At 35.6% G+C, this 20,402-nt stretch overlaps 1 protein-coding gene across 1 annotated transcript in view; it reads left to right on the top strand.

Annotated features, from left to right (window-relative positions):
• CWF19L2 (CWF19 like 2, cell cycle control (S. pombe)) overlaps nt 1-20,402 on the top strand; it is a 116,331-nt gene that overhangs the window by 75,687 nt on the left and 20,242 nt on the right. Inside the window, exons 13-14 of the mRNA XM_025358338.1 lie at nt 12,498-12,710; nt 17,155-17,271. Of these exons, the coding sequence (XP_025214123.1) occupies nt 12,498-12,710; nt 17,155-17,271 (330 nt within the window). The remainder of the gene's footprint in view (nt 1-12,497; nt 12,711-17,154; nt 17,272-20,402) is intronic.

Below are 20,402 nucleotides of genomic sequence, written 5' to 3'. Positions count from 1 at the left end.
AGTAATCTTTAAGATACATATTACATGTTTCTCTAATAATATACAGTTGAAATCCCCTACTTTTTTATTCCCAGTAAACTGTAATAATATCAAATTTTGAGAGATTAAGTGATATACCATTCTTAAATGTATGATTAGAATAAGGTAAGGAATATTGAAATTGCCATCTTATTGCAGCAACCCCTTGGTCATTTTAATTCTCATAGTAGTCATTTTCATTGTCACAGACTTTAATAGATACACAGTGAAATTATCTTTGGAGGAGACCAATTCAAGAGTGTGAAATCATGTATATGTTCCTGTGATATCCCCTAAAGGAAATTTGAAATTTGGATGTCATAAAATAATAAATGTGATATTTTGCCTTTTATAGAACTGAATAAGATAAATATTGACTTAGTTGATTCATTTTCCAAAAGATGTAAGCTTGAATCCAGTTCAAGCTGCTGAACAAAATAATATTTGTTTTTCTGAACCTCACCTGTGGGTGAGGGGAGTGGGAAGAAGGAGGGATCACAAGAAGAATTTATTTAATGTTTTTTAGTTCAGGTCCTAGTTGGGTTTTGTTATGATAAAATATACATAACATAAAATTTAACATTTTAACCATTTACAATATACAATTCAGTGGCATTAAGTATTAAGTATTAATAAATTGACAATATTTTGCAACCATCACCACTATCCATTCCAGAACATTTTTTCATTATCTCAAACAGAAGCTCTATACCCATTAAACAGTAGTTCTCCTTCCCACTGTCTTGCTCACTTCCATCTACCCCAACCTCCTGGTCACCTCTGTCTCTGAATTTGCCTGTTCTAGATAATTAATGATAAGTAGAATCATATAATACGTGTCCTTTTGTATCTGATTTATTTCACTTAACATAATGTTTTCAAGTTTTCCAAGTATTTAGCATGTTTCAGAATTTTGTTGCTTTTTAAGGCTGAATAACTCTATTATATGTATATAACACATTTAAAGACTCCATTCATGGACACTTGGGTTGCTTCCATCTTTTGGCCATGTGAATAATGCTCTTATGAACATTGGTGTATAAGTGTCTGCTTTCAATTTGTTTGGGTATATATTAATATCTAGACATGGAATTGCTAGACCGTATGGTAACCGTATGTTTAACTTTTTGAGGAACCACCAAACTATTTCCCACAGTTTGAACAATTTTACACTCCCACTAGCAATGCACGTAGGTTCCAACAGTGTCTCCACATTTTTGCCCACACTTATTTTTATTTTGTTTTGTTTTTTGTAAAAGCTATCCTTGGTGAGAAGTGGTATCAGTTGTGATCAGGTCCCAGTTCTTGACCCTGGTGAGATTTTATGAGTTCTGTTGGACAGTTCTCACAGATTTTAATTAAAGTTTAAATTGTTGATAGTTGAGCATGCTGGTTTAATAGCTTCACTATCCATAGAGTCCAAAATGATATGAAGTTTATATTTAATCAACGAATTCATCTATTTCCAATGGATTTACGGTCTTGGAGCTTGAAGGATAGTTTCACAGTTATGATTAAAATTTTGACTTAATAAACATTGTCATAAAATTTGAAATGGTTTTGTAAGAATTAGACTGCAGTCTGTTTTTCATTGTTGGTAATCCTTGTGTAATAATGCAGCACTAATTAAATAGATTCATTGCAAACCATTTTTTTTCTACAGAATGACACTAAAAAAGCTTCTAGTTTTCATAGAGTTTTTTTCAAGGATCTGAATATCTGGTTCTTAATAAAATGACAATTAATTTGTAGTATTTCAGGTTTTTCTTTATGCAGACATCAAAATGGGAAAACAAATTAGCTTTCATGGTTAGAAGACATTAATATTTTTGTATGTTTAGAATTTAGGTTATGAATTCACTTCTGGTAACTTCTTCTATAACCAGGCTTGAATTTGGAAACTGAACAGATTATCAGTAATAAATCAGTTTAACTCCCTAACTCATGTGGATGGTTGGTATCATTAGTGGATACAAAAGAACTTTTCATGTGCAATTATCAGAATCAGAATCCCTCTGGAACATGGCTTCACAGCCTTAGCAGTATTGATATTTTGGGCTGGCTAAGTCTTTGTTGTGGAATGACTGTCTGTGAACCACAGAAGGTTTAGTAGCATCCCTGGCCTCTGGCCGGTAAATACCAGTGGCAACCCCTCTCACCCTAAGTTGTGACAGCCAAAAATGTCTCCAGATATTTTGCCAGATGTGCCAAATAAGGGCCAGGAAGCAAAATTGCTTCATTTGAAAACACAATCTTGGGAGAATCTGGAGAAAATAGTAATAACTACAAATTTTTGAGGACTTGCTAGGTGCCAGACCCTTTACATACCATAATACTTATAATTGTCTCTCAGCAGTGGTATAATTATCCGCATTTAATAAAAACTGATGCTCAGAGATATACAGTAACTTGCCCATGATCACGTATCTCTTTAACGAATCTAGCTTGTTTTCAGTATTTCCTACATCATTGTGTAGTACTACTATCTAACCTAGATTAGAAAGCTAGTAGTTATCAGATGAGGGAGAAAGATCTCTCCTTTGTTCTCCACATCCAATCTGTCACCAGTCTTGTCTTCCTACACCCAATTTACTTCTCTTTGTATCCATGCTACCTTTGTTTCTTATCTGGTCTATGAAATAGCCTTCTAACTAGTTTTCTAGCATTCCTTCTTATCCTTTTCCACTTCTTTCTTAACTCTTATCTCCCTGAAACCAGAATAATTTTTTGTTCAAAATGTATGTCTCATCCTTTAGTCCCTAGGTTAAAACAGTTTGAACAGTATTTTGTTGCTGTTAGGCTAAAGACCACATTTTTAAATGTGGCCTAACAAGACCTCGAATGGCCTGGTCATTATCTCTGTAGCCTCATCTTGAATCACACCCTTTTGTTTTGCTTCTGCTGGTCCATCCATGTTGACTTTCATTCAGTTTCTCAAATTAATTTGCTTTCTCCTGCCACAAACTGCATATGCTGTTTCCACTTTTTTTTTTTTTTTTTGCCACCTTTTATCTAGTTCATTAAACAGAAGATTCATACAAATCTCATCTTCATCATAACTTTTTCAGGGAAGCCTTTTCCTCTGACTCGTTTACTTCCTTTATTAGCATCTCAAATTGCCATCACAGCTATAACTTGACAGTTTTGAGTAATGCTTTAGTTAGTGTCTTTCCCACTATTCTGTAAGTTTCATATGATTGACTCACCAATATATCCTATCTAGTATAGTCATTAACACATAATAGCATTCAATAAATATTTGTTTTCTGGAATCTCATATTTGAGACTTGAAGTCAAGTGCATGGAATTCCAGAAACCCCCTTTTCACTATTATACAAAATTGCTTAGAAAATTTAGATATATTCTGTTGTTCCCATTGATGTCCGTGGTTTTGATTTTGCAACAATAATATTCACAAATAAGCACAAAAAAAGGATAATGAATAAAATGTTGTCTTGGACATGGAGGTGGGGGGACTGTCTTTCATCTCTTACTTTTGTTGTCCTTTTTTGTTGACTTTCTCCACTTTTTTTCGGGTAGAGATCACTTTTTAAGAATTTCAAAATGGTGGCAACAATGAGCTGTGAAGAAATTGTCATCTTCAGGTTTTATCATCTAGAACTGCAGTCACAGGGACAGTCAGATCCTGAGGCAGGTTTCCTGGAACATGTGATTAATTTGTAGTGCACAGAATCAAGAATTGAATATAAACGTTTTTAAATTTCAAAAATAATGTTATTCTTTCAGTATATTTTAGTGTATAACTAGAACCTCAAATGCTTAACAAATGGCATGAGCATATTATTAGCTTGCCTGAATAAAATTAGCAAGGTTTTAATAGCACCTTTTAAAAAAATCAGTCTGTAATTCATGCCTTACTTTAAACATTGAATACATAAAATTAAACAAAAGTCAATGTCATGTGGGAGAATAGTCTTGAGTCCTGCTTCTAATTCCTATCATTGTCTCTTTTCTATCAAGGAATTCAGGTAGGAATTAGGATTTTTATACATCTTGGCATAATATGCATGACCCATTAACTCTAAAGTTAGAAACTAGAGGCCGGGCATGGGGGCTCACGCCTGTAATCCCAGCACTTTGGGAGGCCGAAGCGGGTGGATCATGAGCTCAGGAGATCAAGACCATCCTGGCTAACTTGGTGAAACCCTGTCTCTACTAAAAATACAAAAAAGTAGCTGGGCATGGTGGCGGGCGCCTGTAGTCCCAGCTACTTGGGAGGCTGAGGCAGGAGAATGGTGTGAACCCGGGAGGCGGAGCTTGCAGTGAGCCAGGATTGCAACACTGCACCCCACTGTGGGCGACAGAGCAAGACTCCCATCTCAAAAAAAAAAAAAGAAAAAAAAAATGAGAAACTAGAAATCTTAAAATCATGAAATAGCAATTTTCTCAAAAAAGAATAATTTTTGTTAAATAGTTTTATTAAAGGTATTGTACAGACTAAAATGAAAAAAATAAGTACTTGTGTCTCGCAGTAGTTTAATGTTAAATTATCTATATTACAAAACAAAGATGACGGGACTTACTTATAATGCTCCCGATTCTTTTGGACATAGAAATATTCTAATGAAAAACATTGCTACCTGTTCGTCAAAGTCAACATTAAAGTTTATTTTCATTTACTTAGATGGTAAGAGAGTGTAGAATTAAAAACTGTCCTAGATTTTGGTCGCTAACAGGTCAGATCTCATGCTATTTATGGCATCTGAAATATCCACTTCCATTTTCAGTGTTTAAGATCAGGTTTTCTCAATTCCGTGACTCAACTTCAGTGATTTCTTCTCTTTTCCCAGGCCGTGCTGATGGTTTTTTTTTTTTTTTTTTCCCTTGAAGACAATCACTTATGAAAGAATGACTCATTCTTGTGCCATAAACTTCTCTCTCTAATATGTTGGTTTTAATTCTCAAATGTTTTGTGAGGAACAAGGAAGACAAGAAGTCAATTTAAGGGACTCAGATAATCTGGAAGTGAAAGAATTTGGTTCTGATGTCATGATAACTCACAAGATTTTAATACGATTTAATGGAATTCCATTGGTGTATCTTGTCTTACTCCCCTCCCCTCTTTTTTAAACAGGCTTGGTTAGTTAGCATGATTTATTGAGCATATCTGTTTAGCTGCTGACTTTTTAGCATTGCAGTGGTACATGACTTAATAGAAGAACAACTTTTAGAAATACAGTCACCTGAGAGTTTAGAAATACAGTCACCTGAGAGTTCCTGTAGTAGGATGTATTTTACTTGCGATTTTTCCCAGAACTTAAACTTAATGGTTATTTAATTATTAGTAGGCTGAGTATCAAAGGACTGTTGACTTTGTTGGCTGCTTATTTGATAGTTATGTCAATAATTGAAACATGTGGATGTATTTCTAACCATATCCAAAAGCTAGTTTTACAGTTGCATCACTGCACTCCAGCCTGGGCTACAGAGTGAGATCCTGTCTCTAAAAAAAAAGCTAACACTTGAAAGTTAGTTTTAATTATTTGTAAAAGAGCTAGGTAATATTATATTTCATGTAGTGTAAATACATAAGGTGAAGACTAACACCACAGTTTTAATTATGCTGTCTTAATACATCATTATTTGCTCTTCTGTGTCTTTATCAAGTCAGCAGTTGGCTCTAGTTCCACTCTGAAAAATAATTTCTTGTTGGAATCATTTCCTTTGGTTGGGTTTTAAATCTTAATTTTGAAAATGTATGTAATCAGTGTCCTTACTTTCTTCTAGTAATAAGTTATTGTGAATATTTTGACATAATAATGCAATATGCAAATGAGAATTAGTAGTAAAAGGGACAGTATTCAAAAAGTTGCTTCTAGCTAGGATGTCACTGTGGGCCAGAGAATAAGACAAGCATATGTGTCTCTTTTTGTGGTTTGTCATTATGGTTTTAAAAGTGTGACATTTTGTGTTTCTTCTCTTGATACTAGTCAAATGTTTATGGATTGTAGACTAGCTTTTCTATTTTTGTTCCAAATGTAACAATTATTTATTGATTACCTAGAGAGGGTGCCTCTGAAGCTCTACTTTTATATTATACATAATTCTAATGTACGTGGTTATCCAGTTTTAGAAAAGAAACATGATAAAAGCATCAAATTATAAGTGAAGAAACAGACTACCACAAGGAGCTTATGGCAGTAAGAACTGACAACAGACTTTATAGAGAGCACCAATAATGAAGAAAAAAAATGGGTAACTAAAAACCATGTAACTCTTGCTGATATAGTTAGCGTAGAAGTAACTGGCGTTACATTCTGGCCAAGCTAAATTCTGATTTGGAGGAGTTGCTGGAAAGGGAAGAAAGGCCAATGGTTCAATCTTGGGAGGTTATGTTTCCAGGAAAGTATCCATTTTCCCTAGGTTTTCCAGTTTGTGAGCATATAGTTCATCATCATAGTCACTGATGCTCTTTTGTATTTCTGTGATATCAGTTGTAATGTCTCCTTTTATATTTCTGATTTTGAATGCACCTGACATTCTGAAGCACCATTCCTAAATTAAAACACATTATTATCACAGTAATTATTGTGTATTATCAGGAAAAGATTAAAGTTTCATTAATTGTATTTTAAAAGGCAGGAAAGCTTGTAACACTGTTTGGGAATATTTCCTTTCAAAATGACTACAAAAGAAATGTTTTTATACTTAAATGGTAAACTTTTAGCTATTTGGAAAATTTTGCTAATTAGAAAAACACATTCTGCCAGTTTACATTAACCAAGGTTGTATCCTGAATATCAATCATAATTTGACACCTCACACATTATCAGTTGTCAGTTACTGTTTAATAAAATCATTATATCTTTATATCTTTCTTCTCTTCTGTATGTGATTTATTCATGAAGTTTAGTAGTTACTGTGATGGGAAGTAGATGTGTATGCCAGACAAATTTTCAAAATAGAAGAATCTTTAGCATGTTTAAATACTTAAATTCTGATTTAGAAGAGTTAAAAAGGGAAGAAAGGTCAGTGGTTCAATCTTGGAAGGTTTTATGTTTCTAGGAATTTATCCATTTCCTCTAGGTTTTCTAGTTTGTGAGCATATAGTTGATCATCATAGTCTCTGATGCTCTTTTGTATTTCTGTGATATCAGTTGTAATGTCTGCTTTTACATTTCTGATTTTGTTTGTTTGGATCTTATCTCTTGGGTAATTTAGCTAGCAGTTTATCAATCTTGTTTATCTTTTCAGAGTCAACTTTTTATTTTATTGATCTTTAGTATTTTTGGGGGAGGTATCTCAATTTATTCTGCCCTGATCTCTCTTTTCTTCTGCTAATTTCAGGTTGGTTTCTTCTTGCTTTTCTAGTTTATTGAGGTATAGGTTATTATTCATTTGTTATTTTTCTACTTTGTTGACGTAGGCATTTAATGCTATAAAATTCTCTCAGCATTGCTTTTGCTGTGTCTCACAGGTTTAGGTATGCTGTATTTGCATTTTCATTTGTTTAAAAAAATTCACTAAATTTTCAGGATACAAAATCAATGGACAAAAATCAGTAGTATTTCTATACATTGATAACAGTGTAGCTGAGAATGAAGTCAAGAAGGCAATCTCATTTACAATAGCTATAAAAAATAATACCTAGGAATATATTTAACCAAGGAGGTGAAAGAGCTCTACAAGGAAAACTATAAAGCACCTGTGAAAGAAATTGTTGATGACACAAATAAATGGAAAAACATCCCATGCTCATGGATCAGAAGACTTAATATCACTAAAATTACCGTACTGGGCAGAGTAATCTACAGGTTGATTGTAATCTCTATCAACATACCAACAGAGTTTTTTACAGAATTAGAACAAACAGTCTTTAAATTCATATGGAACCAAAAAGGAGCCTTAATAGCCAAAGAAATCCTAAGCAAAAACAAACAAAAAAACCCAAAGCTGCAAAGCTGCAGGCATCTGATTACGTGACTTCACATTATACTAAAAAGGCTATGGTAACCAAAACAGCGTGGTACTGACATAAAAAAATAGACATACAGATCAATGGAACAGAACAGGAAATACAGAAATAAAGCCACATAGTTACAGTCAACTGATCTTTGACAAAGTTGACAAGAACATACACTGGGGAAAGGGTACCCTTTTCAGTAAATGGTGCTGGGAAAATTGATTTGCCCTATGCAGAATAAGTATGAAACTAGACCCATATCTCTCAACATACACAAAAATCAACTTAAGATGGATTAAAGACTTAAATGTAAGACCTGAAACTATAAAATCCCTAGAAGAAAACCTAGGGAAAACTCTTCTGGACATTGATCTAGACAAAGAGTTCATTACTAAGACCTCAAAAGCCTGAGCAATAAAAACAAAGACAGATGGCAGTAAATTAAACTAAAAAGCTTCTGTGCAGCAAAAGATATAATAAACATAGTAAACAGACAATCTGTACAGTGTGAGAATTTGCAAAATATGCATTTGTCAGGGGTCTAATATGCAAGAATATACAAAGGACTCAATTCAGCAGCAACAACAAATAATCCCATTAAAAAGTGGGCAAAGGATATGAATAGATATCTTTCAAAAGAGGATGTGCAAATGGTCAACAGGTAAATGAAAAAATGTTAAACATCACTAATCATCTGAAAAATGGACATTAAAACCACAATGATATATTTTCTTACCCCAGCCAGAATGGCTACTATTAAAAATAAAATAAAAAAAATAACAGATGCTTGTGAGGATGTGGAGATAAGGGAACTCTTCTGCCCTGTTGAGGGGAATGTAAATTGGAACAACCTCTATGGAAGATGGTATGGAGATTTCTCAAAGAATTAAAAGTAGACCTATCATTTGTCTCAGCAATCCCATTACTAGGCACCTACTCAAAGGGAAATAAATCATTATAAAAAAATACCCACACTAGGCCGGGCGCGGTGGCTCAAGCCTGTAATCCCAGCACTTTGGGAGGCCAAGAAGGGCGGATCCCGAGGTCAGGAGATTGAGACCATTCTGGCTAACATGGTGAAACCCCATCTCTACTAAAAAATCCAAAAAAAAAAAAAAAACAAAAACCTAGCCGGGCGTGGTGGCGGGCGCCTGTAGTCCCAGCTACTCTGGAGGCTGAGACAGGAGAATGGCGTAAACCCAGGAGGCAGAGCTTGCAGTGAGCTGAGATCCGGCCACTGCACTCCAGCCTGGGCAATAGAGCGAGACTCTGTCTCAAAAAAAAAAAAAAAAAAAATACCCACACTTATATGTCTATTGCAGCAGCGTTCACAAGAGCAAAGAGAATGGAATCAACCTGTGTCTATCAGTGGACGATTGGATAAAGAAAGTGTGGGATATATACACAATGGAATACTCTTCAGCCATAAGAGAGAATGAAATCATGTTTTTTGTGTTTTTTTTTTGTTTGTTTGTTTTTTTGTTTTTGCTACAACATAAATGAATCTGGAAGCCATTATCTTAAGTGAAACAAGTCAGGCACAGAAAGACAAATATCACATGTTCTCACTTGTAAGTGGGAGCTAAATAATGTATACACATGGACGTAGAGTATGGAATAATAGGAAATAGAGACTCAAAAGAATAAGGGGGTGGGAGGAGGACATGATGAGAAATTACTTAATGGGTGCAATGTACATTATTTGAGTGATGGATACTTTAAATGCCCTGACTTCATCACTATACTCAATCTCTGTATGCAACAGGAGAATACTAAGAGGCACCCTTGAGGATCTCCTACGTTCCAGACATATTTCCTCTTACCTCCGTTGTGTAGTCCAATCCAATTTTCCCTTGATAGGATCAGTCGCTTCAGCCAATACGATGCCTTTTCATTCAACGGAGTGAGGAGTCAAAGTAGCTAAGTAGCAGTCTCAACTTCAAGTTCAGTGAGTCATTGTTGTGTCCCTTGGTGGAAGCATTTCTCCTTTTTTTTTTTTTCTTTTTAAAATGTAGATGAGGTTCTGCCATGTTGCCCAGGCTGGTCTTGAACTCCTGTGTTCAAGGAACCTTCCCACCTCCTACCTTGGCCTCCCAAAGTGCTGGGATTACAGGTGTGAACCACTGTGCCTGGCCCTGTATTTCTCTGTTTGAAACTAAAACCTCTAGACCAGTAGAGTCTAAAGTCACAGGAATGGGAAGCAAACATTTTGCTAGCTTATCCCAAAGTGTAATAGTCACTCCTGTTTTTTCCCTAAGATTTCCCGACATGTGGATCCTAGTTGTGGATCATCATTGTTTAGATGCTACTTAGAGCATGTACTGTATCCTGGAAGACATAACCCAGCCCTACAAGGGGTGGTCACCTGGCTGGTTCTTGTAATTACACCTTCAAAAGGACAGTTCACTGTTTTGTCCAGCCAAGTACTTAAGAATGGTGGGGGTTTTGGCAGAAGCATGGCACGCTAGGAAGGCAAATCCATATCCAAAGTACCTATTCCAGTGAGAAGAAAGCACTGCCCCTTCCAGGATGGAAGCGGTCTGTTGTATTCACCTTGCTGCCAGAGGGACAGTTATCATATCAGGGGCTCAATGTTGGTCTTTGTTGTTGGCAGACTGGGTATTCAGCAGTGGATGTAACCCAGTTGGCTTTGGTGAGTTGAAGCTCATGATGGTAAGCTCATGTGTAACTTTTATCTGTGCATGGCTGTTTTGTTCACAAGCTTTGAGACAATGGTAGAAGTAGCTAATGGCATAAGTATTGTCATGTGGGATATAAGTATCCTTGCACTCTGTATCTGTTTGCATACCTCTTCCCCAGACCTCCTTGTCATCAGTTCTCTATTTGTGTTCTAAGTCCCTGACCATCCAGCCAAACATGATGTTGGGGAGTCCTCAAGACCACCTTTACTCCTGACACCAACTGCAAGTTCAGAGGCCCCTAAGGCCACTCTTGGGTTCAATATTTTACTGAAAGGACTCACAGAATTGACTAAAAGCTGTTACTCTCATGGTTAAAGTTGATTACAGTGAAAGAATGCAGATTAAAGTTAGCGAATCCTCTCAACTCTTCCTCATTAAGCCCTAAGCAGCTACTAATCTATTTTGTCTATAGATTTTCCTGTTCTCAACGTTTCATATGAATGGAATCATAGAATAGTGTTTTTTTAAATGACTGACTTTTTTCACTTAGCATGATATTTTTATAGATCATCCGTGTTGTAACAAGTATCAGTACTTCATTCTTTTTATGGCCGAATAATACTGCATTGTGCGTACCACATTTTGTTTATCCATTCATCACTTGATGGACATTTAGAGTGTTTCCACCTTTTGGGTATTATGAATAATGCTGCTGTGAAGATTCATGTACAGTTTTTTGTGTGGGCATGTTTTTTCGTTTTCCTTGGGTGTATATATCTAGCAGTGGAGTTTCTTTGTCATGTGGTAACTCAACCTTGTCCAATCCATGGCTTGTGGGCCACATGTGGCCCAGGACGACTTTGAATGCAGTCCAACATAAATTTGTAAACTTTCTTAAAATATTATGAGTTTTTTGCGATTTTTTTTTTTTTCTAGCTCATCAGGTATTGGTAGTGTTAGTGTATTTTATGTGGGGCCCAAGATGGTTCTTCTTCCAGTGCGGCCCACAGAAACCAAAAGATTGGGCACCTCTGTCGTAAGCTGTATGTTTAATATTTTATTAATTAATCTATGTTGAATTTTTGACGAACTACCAGACTGTTTTCCAAAGCAGCTACACTATCTTACATTCCCATCAGCAGTGTATGAGGTTTCTGATTTTACCACATCCTTCACAACACTTGTTATTATCTATTTGATTGTAGCCATCCTAATGAGTGTGAAATGGCTAACTCACTGTCATTTAGTTTGCGTTTATGGTGCGCCAAATTGATTTTGTATAATATAATCGGCTTTTTTTTTTTTTTTTTTTTTTTGAGACAGAGTCTCACTGTGTCTCCCAGGCTGGAGTGCAGTGGCGCGATCTCGGCTCACTGCAAGCTCCGCCCCCCGGGTTCACGCCATTCTCCCGCCTCAGCCTCCCAAGTAGCTGGGACTACAGGCGCCCGCTACCGCGCCCGGCTAGTTTTTTGTATTTTTAGTAGAGACGGGGTTTCACCATGTTAGCCAGGATAGTCTCGATCTCCTGACCTTGTGATCCACCCGCCTCGGCCTCCCAAAGTGCTGGGATTACAGGCTTGAGCCACCGCGCCCGGCCCGTGAATTTTTAAAGTTACAGTTTTAACCTCTCTGTGATTCAGTTTCCTCATCTATTAGTTGAAAATGCTAATGGTCCCCACATGAACAAGTCATACAGAATTATATATAGTAAGTATTCAGTAAATTTTAGCTGTGGTGATGATGATGATAGATTGACTCTAGAAGATCAAACAAATATCAGTCATGTTTTTTCTTTTCCTTTAAATGTAAGAGTTTTATCATAGAACTTACAGATACTGATTTAGGATACCACAGTACAGTAAAATCCTAATCACGACCTTCTACTCTCTGTTACTGTTATTTTGGTTTTTCAGTTTATGGGAAAAACAGATGGAGACTATTACACCCTGGATGACATGTTTGTCTCCAAAGCAGCTGAGAGAGAACGTCTTGGTGAAGAGGAAGAGAACCAACGGAAAAAGGCTATTGCTGAACATCGGAGTCTTGCTGCACAAATGGAAAAATGTCTGTATTGTTTTGACAGCTCTCAATTTCCCAAGCATCTTATTGTTGCAATAGGTGTTAAGGTAAGAAGTATTTATTATCCTTTGCTTACATTCTCATAGAACTTTTTTGTTTCTTCATAGAGTAACTTGAAGAAGTTTATTATTTTGTTTGCTTTACTTGTTTATTGGGTCTTTCCCCTAATAATTTTTAAGCTCCGTGAAGACAGAGGTAACTTTGGTCTCCATTGTATACCAAGCATCTAGCCCTGGTGGTAGTACATAATAGTAATTCATTCCAATAAACACTTACTGATTTAATTCTATTATAATTTAATTCTTATCTAATATTATAAAAAATAATTTTTGTATACCTAATATATGCCATACCCTAATTAGTCACTGGGGAAAAGTTGAAAATCGGATAGACTTTTGGACCTTATGCCTGGGGAAATAAGGCAGTAAATAAAGTAATAATTGCCCTGATTTGAAAGAATTAATCGTCATAAAGCAAGTAAAGTGAAGAAATGGGAGAAAATGATGGGGGTATTTTTTTCACAAGGTAGTCTGGAAGGCTTCTCTGAGGAACCTGAGTAAAGATGCATAAAATGGGAAGGACAAGTAACATGAAGAGAGGAATGGATGATGTTTCAGGAAGGACCGTCAGTGAAAAACCCTGAGGAGAAAAATGAGCTTGGCATTGATGTAGCAGAAAGAAGGCAGGAGTGGAGTCAGTGAGAAAAGTAGAAGACAGTGAATGAATGAATGAATGTTAGTTTCTGGAATGAATAGTTTGGGAAACATACATATACCTATTTATGTTGTTTACTGTATACATACACGTATATACACATACCCCTAGTCTTTAATATCTTTAGGTTGTTGAGGTGGTTAATTAATCAGTGTCCATTCTGGCTTCTTTTGATTTATTTTCTTTTTTTTCTTCTCTTTTCCTTTATACTTAACAGAAAGATAAATGTCAAAATCCCATTCAAAATTAAATAATTTTTAAAAATCCATCTTAACTAGTTACTTATATTTATTTTTCTAAGTTCCTTTCCCAACTTTCACATGAACGACATGGTTATAACTTAAATCAGAGTTATGTTCATTCTTTTATATTTTTGCCTGATTCTAGTCATCTACTTTTAATTTGATTTAGAAAAAGAAACAAAAAACTGCTTGGTAATTCATTCATTTACCAGGTATTTACTGAGTATCTAGTGTTTGTCAGCCTCTAGTGCTAGGTACTAGAAATATAAATATGCCTACAACCTCCTCAAGTTGCTTGCAGCTTTATGGGGAGCAGGCAGACATAACCAGATCAATTTTAATGCAGTGATATAAATGCAGGAGTGTCATGAGAACACGAAGGAGGAATATTTAAGTTACTGCGGAGTTATCAAGGAAGGCTTTCTGGAAGAAGTATGTCTTGTGCTACATTTTAATGGTGGAATAGGATACATTGCAGTATTTAGGAAGTACAGGACAACACAAGCAAAGACACTGAGGTGCACAACCACATGGTTCATTCTGGGAACTGCAAGCTGTCTGAAGTGGGTATTACCCTTACTGGATCTCAGACCTCAGGAGTGTAAAGACTTTGTACATCAGACCTGAGAATTATCTAGTCTTCCATTTATACCTTTAAGTGGGGGAAGAGGAGATATACTAGCATTCATACATAAACAAACTACACCAAAATTTAGTGGCTTGAGACAGCATTTAAATCACTCTGTTTTGTATGGTCTGTCGTCTTCCAGTAGGCTAGCATAGGCTTCTTCACATGGGAGCTAGGCTCGTTCCAACAGAATTAGCCGAAGTACACAAGGCCTCTTGAGGCATAGACTTGGAACTGACCACCATCATTTCTACCATGTTCTGTGATGTCCTTCATGAGTCATAAAGCCAGTTTGTAACTCCACCTCTTGATGGGAGGAGCTACAGAGTAACATCGTGAAGGGTTATATGAAGTAGTGAATAACTGGATGCATTTGTGCAATCTACTACAGAAGACTTTCAGAATTTTTGCTTACACTCTCTTAAAATGCTATAATAGAGATGTCTTTGTCTGAAATGTTCTGTTCATTTCATGACTACTGTTTTTAGACCACTAGCAAATTCACCTTTTAACCCAAATATCTCCTACAATTCTAGGTGCATGTATCCAACCTACTTTTGCACTTGGATATCTAATAAACATCTCAAACTTAGGTGAAATTCTAATACCCGTCTCCACCTTTACCTTTAGCTAACACTAACCTTCCCATAGTCTTCCTCTTTTTAGTAAATGTCACTTTCATCCTCCAGTTGCTTGCATTAGACCTTGGAGTAATACTGAGTCCTTTACTTTCCCTCACTCCTTACTGTCCATTTCTAAATTCTGTTGGCTGTATTTCAAAATACATTCCTGTTCTGACCACATTTCATAATCTTTATTTCTACCACCCTGGCTAAAGTCGTCATCATTTATTACTGGACTCCTGTAATAGTTTCCTAATGGGTCTTTCTGCCTCTTTCCTTTGCCCTTTCTCCATGCAGTAGCAAGTGGTCTTTTTGACTTTAAGTCAACATTAGTCAGATCTGGCTTTCAGACCAAAGCCAGAATCCTTATTGTCGCCTATGAGGCCTGCAGGCCCAATTCTTTGTGTCACCTCACTGTCTGTCAGCCTTCCTCTCATCCTCTCAGCTTAGCCACACTGGCTGTCTGACAATCTGGAGAACACACTTGGTATGCATCCTCCTCATATGCTTTCCCCTTTGACTGGGGTTTCTTCCTGTGTATACTCTTCCTTCCTTCACATACCTTCTCAAATGTTACCCTAGTAGGTAACTTTAAAGGGGGGCTTCCTAACTTCTCCCTAGACACGATCTGTACCTTTTTCTGCTTTATTTTTTTAGTACCCCTTATCACCATCTGACATATTATACATTTTACTTTACATTTTCATTGTTTGTCTTTCTTCTTTCATGTCTTAGTTTGGGCTACTATAAAAAAATTCCATAGACTGGATGGCTTATCAGCAACAGAAATTTATTGAAGCCAGTTTTGGAGGCTGGGAAGTCCAAGATCAAGGTGCTAGCAGGTTCAGTGTCTGGTGAGGTCCCACATCCTGGTTCAGACAGCCATCTTATTGCTGTGTCATTATGTGGTGGAAGTGGCAAGCACGTTCCCTGGGGCCTCTTTATAAGGGAATTAATCCCATTCATGAGGACTCTGTCCTCATGACCTAATCACCTTCCAAAGTCCCCTACCTCCAAATATTATCACCTTGGGTGTTAAGGTTTAATGTATACATTTTGGAGGCACACAGACATTCAATCTGTAGCACCCCATAAGCTCCTTATGGGTAGGGATTTGTGTCCCTGCTCATTGTTGATTCCCTAGCATGTAGAACACTGGGCCCTCAGTAATTATTGATCAGTTAATCGTAGCTCTGCTGTCTCTGTCAGATAAAAAAAGTATTTCTTTTTGTGTGTTCTAATTTATTTAGGTGTTATTTTATTTTCTCTTTTATGTTTCTATTATTGATTTTGATACCAATTTAGGTGATTTTTATGTTTACAATGCATTTAAAAATGAATTTTATTACAGCTCATTTGACCTATCGTTGACACTTGGACCTGGCTCTTTATCTCAGTGATTATGCAGAAAATTCAGTCATTTCTTTAAATATTTTATTTTCTAAGTCTTGTAAGTTGTCTACAGACATATCCATGGCCCTTAATTTTTATTTCTTTTTCTTTTTTTTCATGAACATGTTTGTGAGGTTACTGTAATTTTAGGTAGATATCCATGTGCACTCGTACTTTGTTCTCAGCAAAGTTTTAAACATTTGAGTTATTCTATTAAATAAACAATGTCTGCTTTGCAAAATATTTCTAGCTAAAACCCAGCAAAATATAACAGAAATAAGAATAAGATCAAGCCCTTTGTAATGCTTTTGTTCTCTGTATACATACCGATTAACCTTTTTTTTTTTTTTTTTTTTTTTAAAAAAAAAAGACAGTTTGTATATAATGGAAAAATAGCGCTAGTTTTTAGGTAATAGATGTTTGTAAATAAATAGCAGTAAGGTCATTCCAAGGTCATATTCTCTTCCTTTTAGCTCAGTTTATTCTCTTTTCTCAGCTAATCAGAGAAGGAAGGCCTGATAAACAGGCATCAGTTAGACCATTACCAGGCCATGTGTCTTTTTGTTTTTGTGAAAATTGTGTTGTTTCAAGGATTTTCAAGTATCTAGCTCCTTCAGATTAAGGATATTGTGTCATTCATTCTGCTCTTCTTTGCCTAATCTTAATCCTTGTCTGATGTATAAGATCTGTGCTCTAAATTTTCAGTTTATTAAAAACCATCCTGATGCCTTTAAAAATATTAAATATCTTTAAAAATATTAACATTTACAAAAGCAATTCTTAAGTATTCTTCATTAAATATTCATCTTTTTTTTTTTCTACCAAGGGTTCATCTGTTACAACTGAGAATAAATAGCAGTAACATTTCACCTTTTGTACTTCTCCCCCATAGGTTTATTTATGTTTACCCAACGTACGGTCTCTTACTGAGGGACACTGCCTGATAGTCCCTTTGCAGCACCATAGAGCAGCTACTTTATTGGATGAAGACATCTGGGAGGAGATCCAGGTCAGCATGATAAATGTTCATTATCATTTTAAAACTCATGAGCAATTTTTGTAAATTATTGTGATACATTCCAATAGGTTTTATACCTTCATTTAATGATTTTAGTTTCTAAACTTAAACACGTGTGTTTTCATAGTTGTATCCATCTGTGGATCATGGTGTTTCCATCATTTTATTTCCTTGAGTGCTCCAGATTTTGAGACCATTTATCTTCGAAATAAACTGGGACAAAGTAATAATTATTTTTACTTAAAAAATCAGCCTAAGATTTCAACACCTCTTTTGTAGCATGAAAGAATCATTCTTACCACAGTAAGCCAATAAATTGCAGCTAAAAGGAAAGACATTTTCAGATAACGAAAATAAATTTGAGGAGTCAGAGGTTTATATTTAGCAGTTGCCGTATTTTCCTGTGATAGAATTGGCCTTCTCTGCTGCTGTGTTTTTGTGGTGGTTTTGTTACTAGCCTTAATTTCTGCTCTTTTTCCTTCATAATCTGGCCCAGCTTTTGGATTCACGGATTTGTTTTTGTGGCTGATGCTTTAAGAGAGTGAAAGGCACAACATGGGTGAAATTGTTGCTGAATTATTTCAAGACCTGATAATGACCAGGAAAGAAAGGAAGAAAACACTTTATTTTTTTAATGCCAGACAACTGAATAGGGGCTACAGGGAGCCTTAATTAGAAAATGTGAAAATTGTAAGTTAGCGCTGCACAAGAGACGACTGGTCTTTGCAGCATGCTGATAAGTATGTCAAAAGAAGAGATGTTTTGATGGCATTTGATGAAATTTAGTCTTGTATACCTTGTAATTTTAAAGTTTATGCTGTGACAGTTAAAAGGGTAGATTGTTTTATTGCATCTGCAACCAGGCAAAAGTAAGAATATAAGTATTTTTGATGTGAAAGTTTGGGTTTTCCTAGCAGTGGATGCCAGTGCCAGTAGGTAATTTAAGGTGGAAAGTATGGGCATTCAGTTCTTAGAATTATTTTAGAACATTTCCAGGATGCCTTTTAAAAATGCATACATATAAAACTGATTTAACTTAGAGCAAAGTGCAGTACCAAAAATATTTTAAGAAATTAGGAATACAGTGTGTATGTTTTATATTTCTATAAGAAATCAAGCTGCTTGATGAAAACAGTTTAAGTGGATGAAGATTTTTATTCAATTTAACAGATATTGAGTACATGAATATCATATTTTAGGTGCTGTAAGAAATGAAGAGATCAAGTAGTTCATTAATTCTGCCAAAATATATGGTGTGTTTCCAGTATAGTTTACATTATAGTTTAGCAGATTTTGGAAGCCAAATATATTATGGAAAACTGGGAAAGAGGAAAAGCCAAATTGTTTTATGCAGATAATGGTGTCATAACTCCTTTTGTGTGAGAAAGGAAAATAATTGTTAGAAGTTATAAATTATTGTAGGCTAGTGAACTAATGAAATATTTGAATCCTAGCTTGAAGAAGTACAGTTTGCTGCTGTTGTTGTTGTTGTTATTTTACTTTCAAAATATGTACAACTCAAATTAATTCTACTCTAGTGAATATCTTTGATTATTTACCTCTTTTATTGGATATATGAAAAAAAAATTTGACTTAGCACAAAATGTTGTTGCCAAATGTTGTAATGCAGGAGCCACTTCTTTCAAGTGGTTTTAAAAATCACTAGTATCTAGTAATATTTAAATGTAGTTTTAGACTTCCTATTTAATACAAAATGCAGAGATGTTTCAGCGTAGCATACTTGGCTAATCACACATTTTAAATAAGATCCAAATTGCTGGTTTTGTTAAATATATAGTGAAACTTGGTTCCCTCTAAATTTATTGTTACAATTTTTACAAATTTTCTTGAATATATGCTGTAATCAAACACTGTAAGCCCATTTAAAAATATCCCAAATTGGTAGGTGGGGATAAAGGAGGATCACTGATGCTTACATACAGTGAACTTCAATGTGGAGTGATATGTGGGGCCATTTCATTAGGAAACAGCCAATGTTAGTACCTTTAGATCTTTTTCTTGGGGCTATAGCCAGACCTTCAGAAAAGACTCTCAATCTCCTGCCATCTAAGCCTGCTTGCCAGTGTTCTGGGAGCTGAATTGGGGAAGAAGACTGGAGGTGGCAGTGTTGAACATGTATGGACATTAAGTAATCTTTCTGATAACACCCTTGTTTTCAGACTGTAAACTCTCAGCTGTGTCTGGTTTTCTAGCTCAGCTACTTTGTTTTACTTTTTCCAGAGGATAATCCTATAGCATTCTGATGATGAGGAGGGGATCTGGCATGTTGATTGCTTTTTTAATAGGCTTTCCTCTAAGTCATCTGTTTTTAGCCACACCTTCACCTCCACTTCCATAAGTACTTGGTGCTGCCAACTCCTGAGTCTGTTGAAGGTTCTGCAGTGTCGCATGGGTTTCTTCTTTGCTGTCCCTGCTAACTTTCTTTCTCCTCCCCAAGGTATGAGCCAACTTTCTAGCATTTAAGTCAGTTCTTATGGAGTGATCTGATTTGTCATTGCGTTTTCTCTCATTTCCTTTGTTCAAGTAGCTTATGCCTTTTAAACAATTGTTTAAATTCATTTTTGAGGTGTTACTCTGTGGAGAGAGTAATAAATGAGGTCTGTTCTATCGCATAACATTTACCTTGGGATAACTTGATAACTTTATATTTAAACATGTTATACTTTAAATTGTAGCATTAATATTCCAAAATCAGTCCTACATAACATTAATAGTTTTAAGGAGTACTTTAATTTTAATGTCAAAAGTATGTATTCATACGTACTTGATTTTTTTTATACTGTGGTGATACAAAAGGACCTGCAACATTCTGCAGTATAGTTTCCTTAAACTGATTATAAGAAATTGTAGTCTGGATGCATTGACTAAATGAGGAATGGGCAATTAGATGAATAATGGTAGGTTAGAAATGTGGAAAGTAGTGGTTACCCAAAGAATGAAGTGTTTTTTGCTAGGAATATGGGAGTTTCATGTCATCTCCATAACATGGAAACTCTATGTCTCTCTTAAATATAAAACAGTTGATTTATCTTATGATATGGAACTACAAAAAATTCCCCATTGTTTAGTTGTTACATAACTTTTTAAAAAATGAATATTTT

This window comes from Theropithecus gelada, chromosome 14 (genome assembly GCF_003255815.1).
Source record: "Theropithecus gelada isolate Dixy chromosome 14, Tgel_1.0, whole genome shotgun sequence".
Lineage (NCBI taxonomy): Eukaryota > Metazoa > Chordata > Mammalia > Primates > Cercopithecidae > Theropithecus > Theropithecus gelada.
Note: the sequence above shows the minus strand (reverse complement) of the source record. Positions and strands in the feature narration are given on the sequence as shown.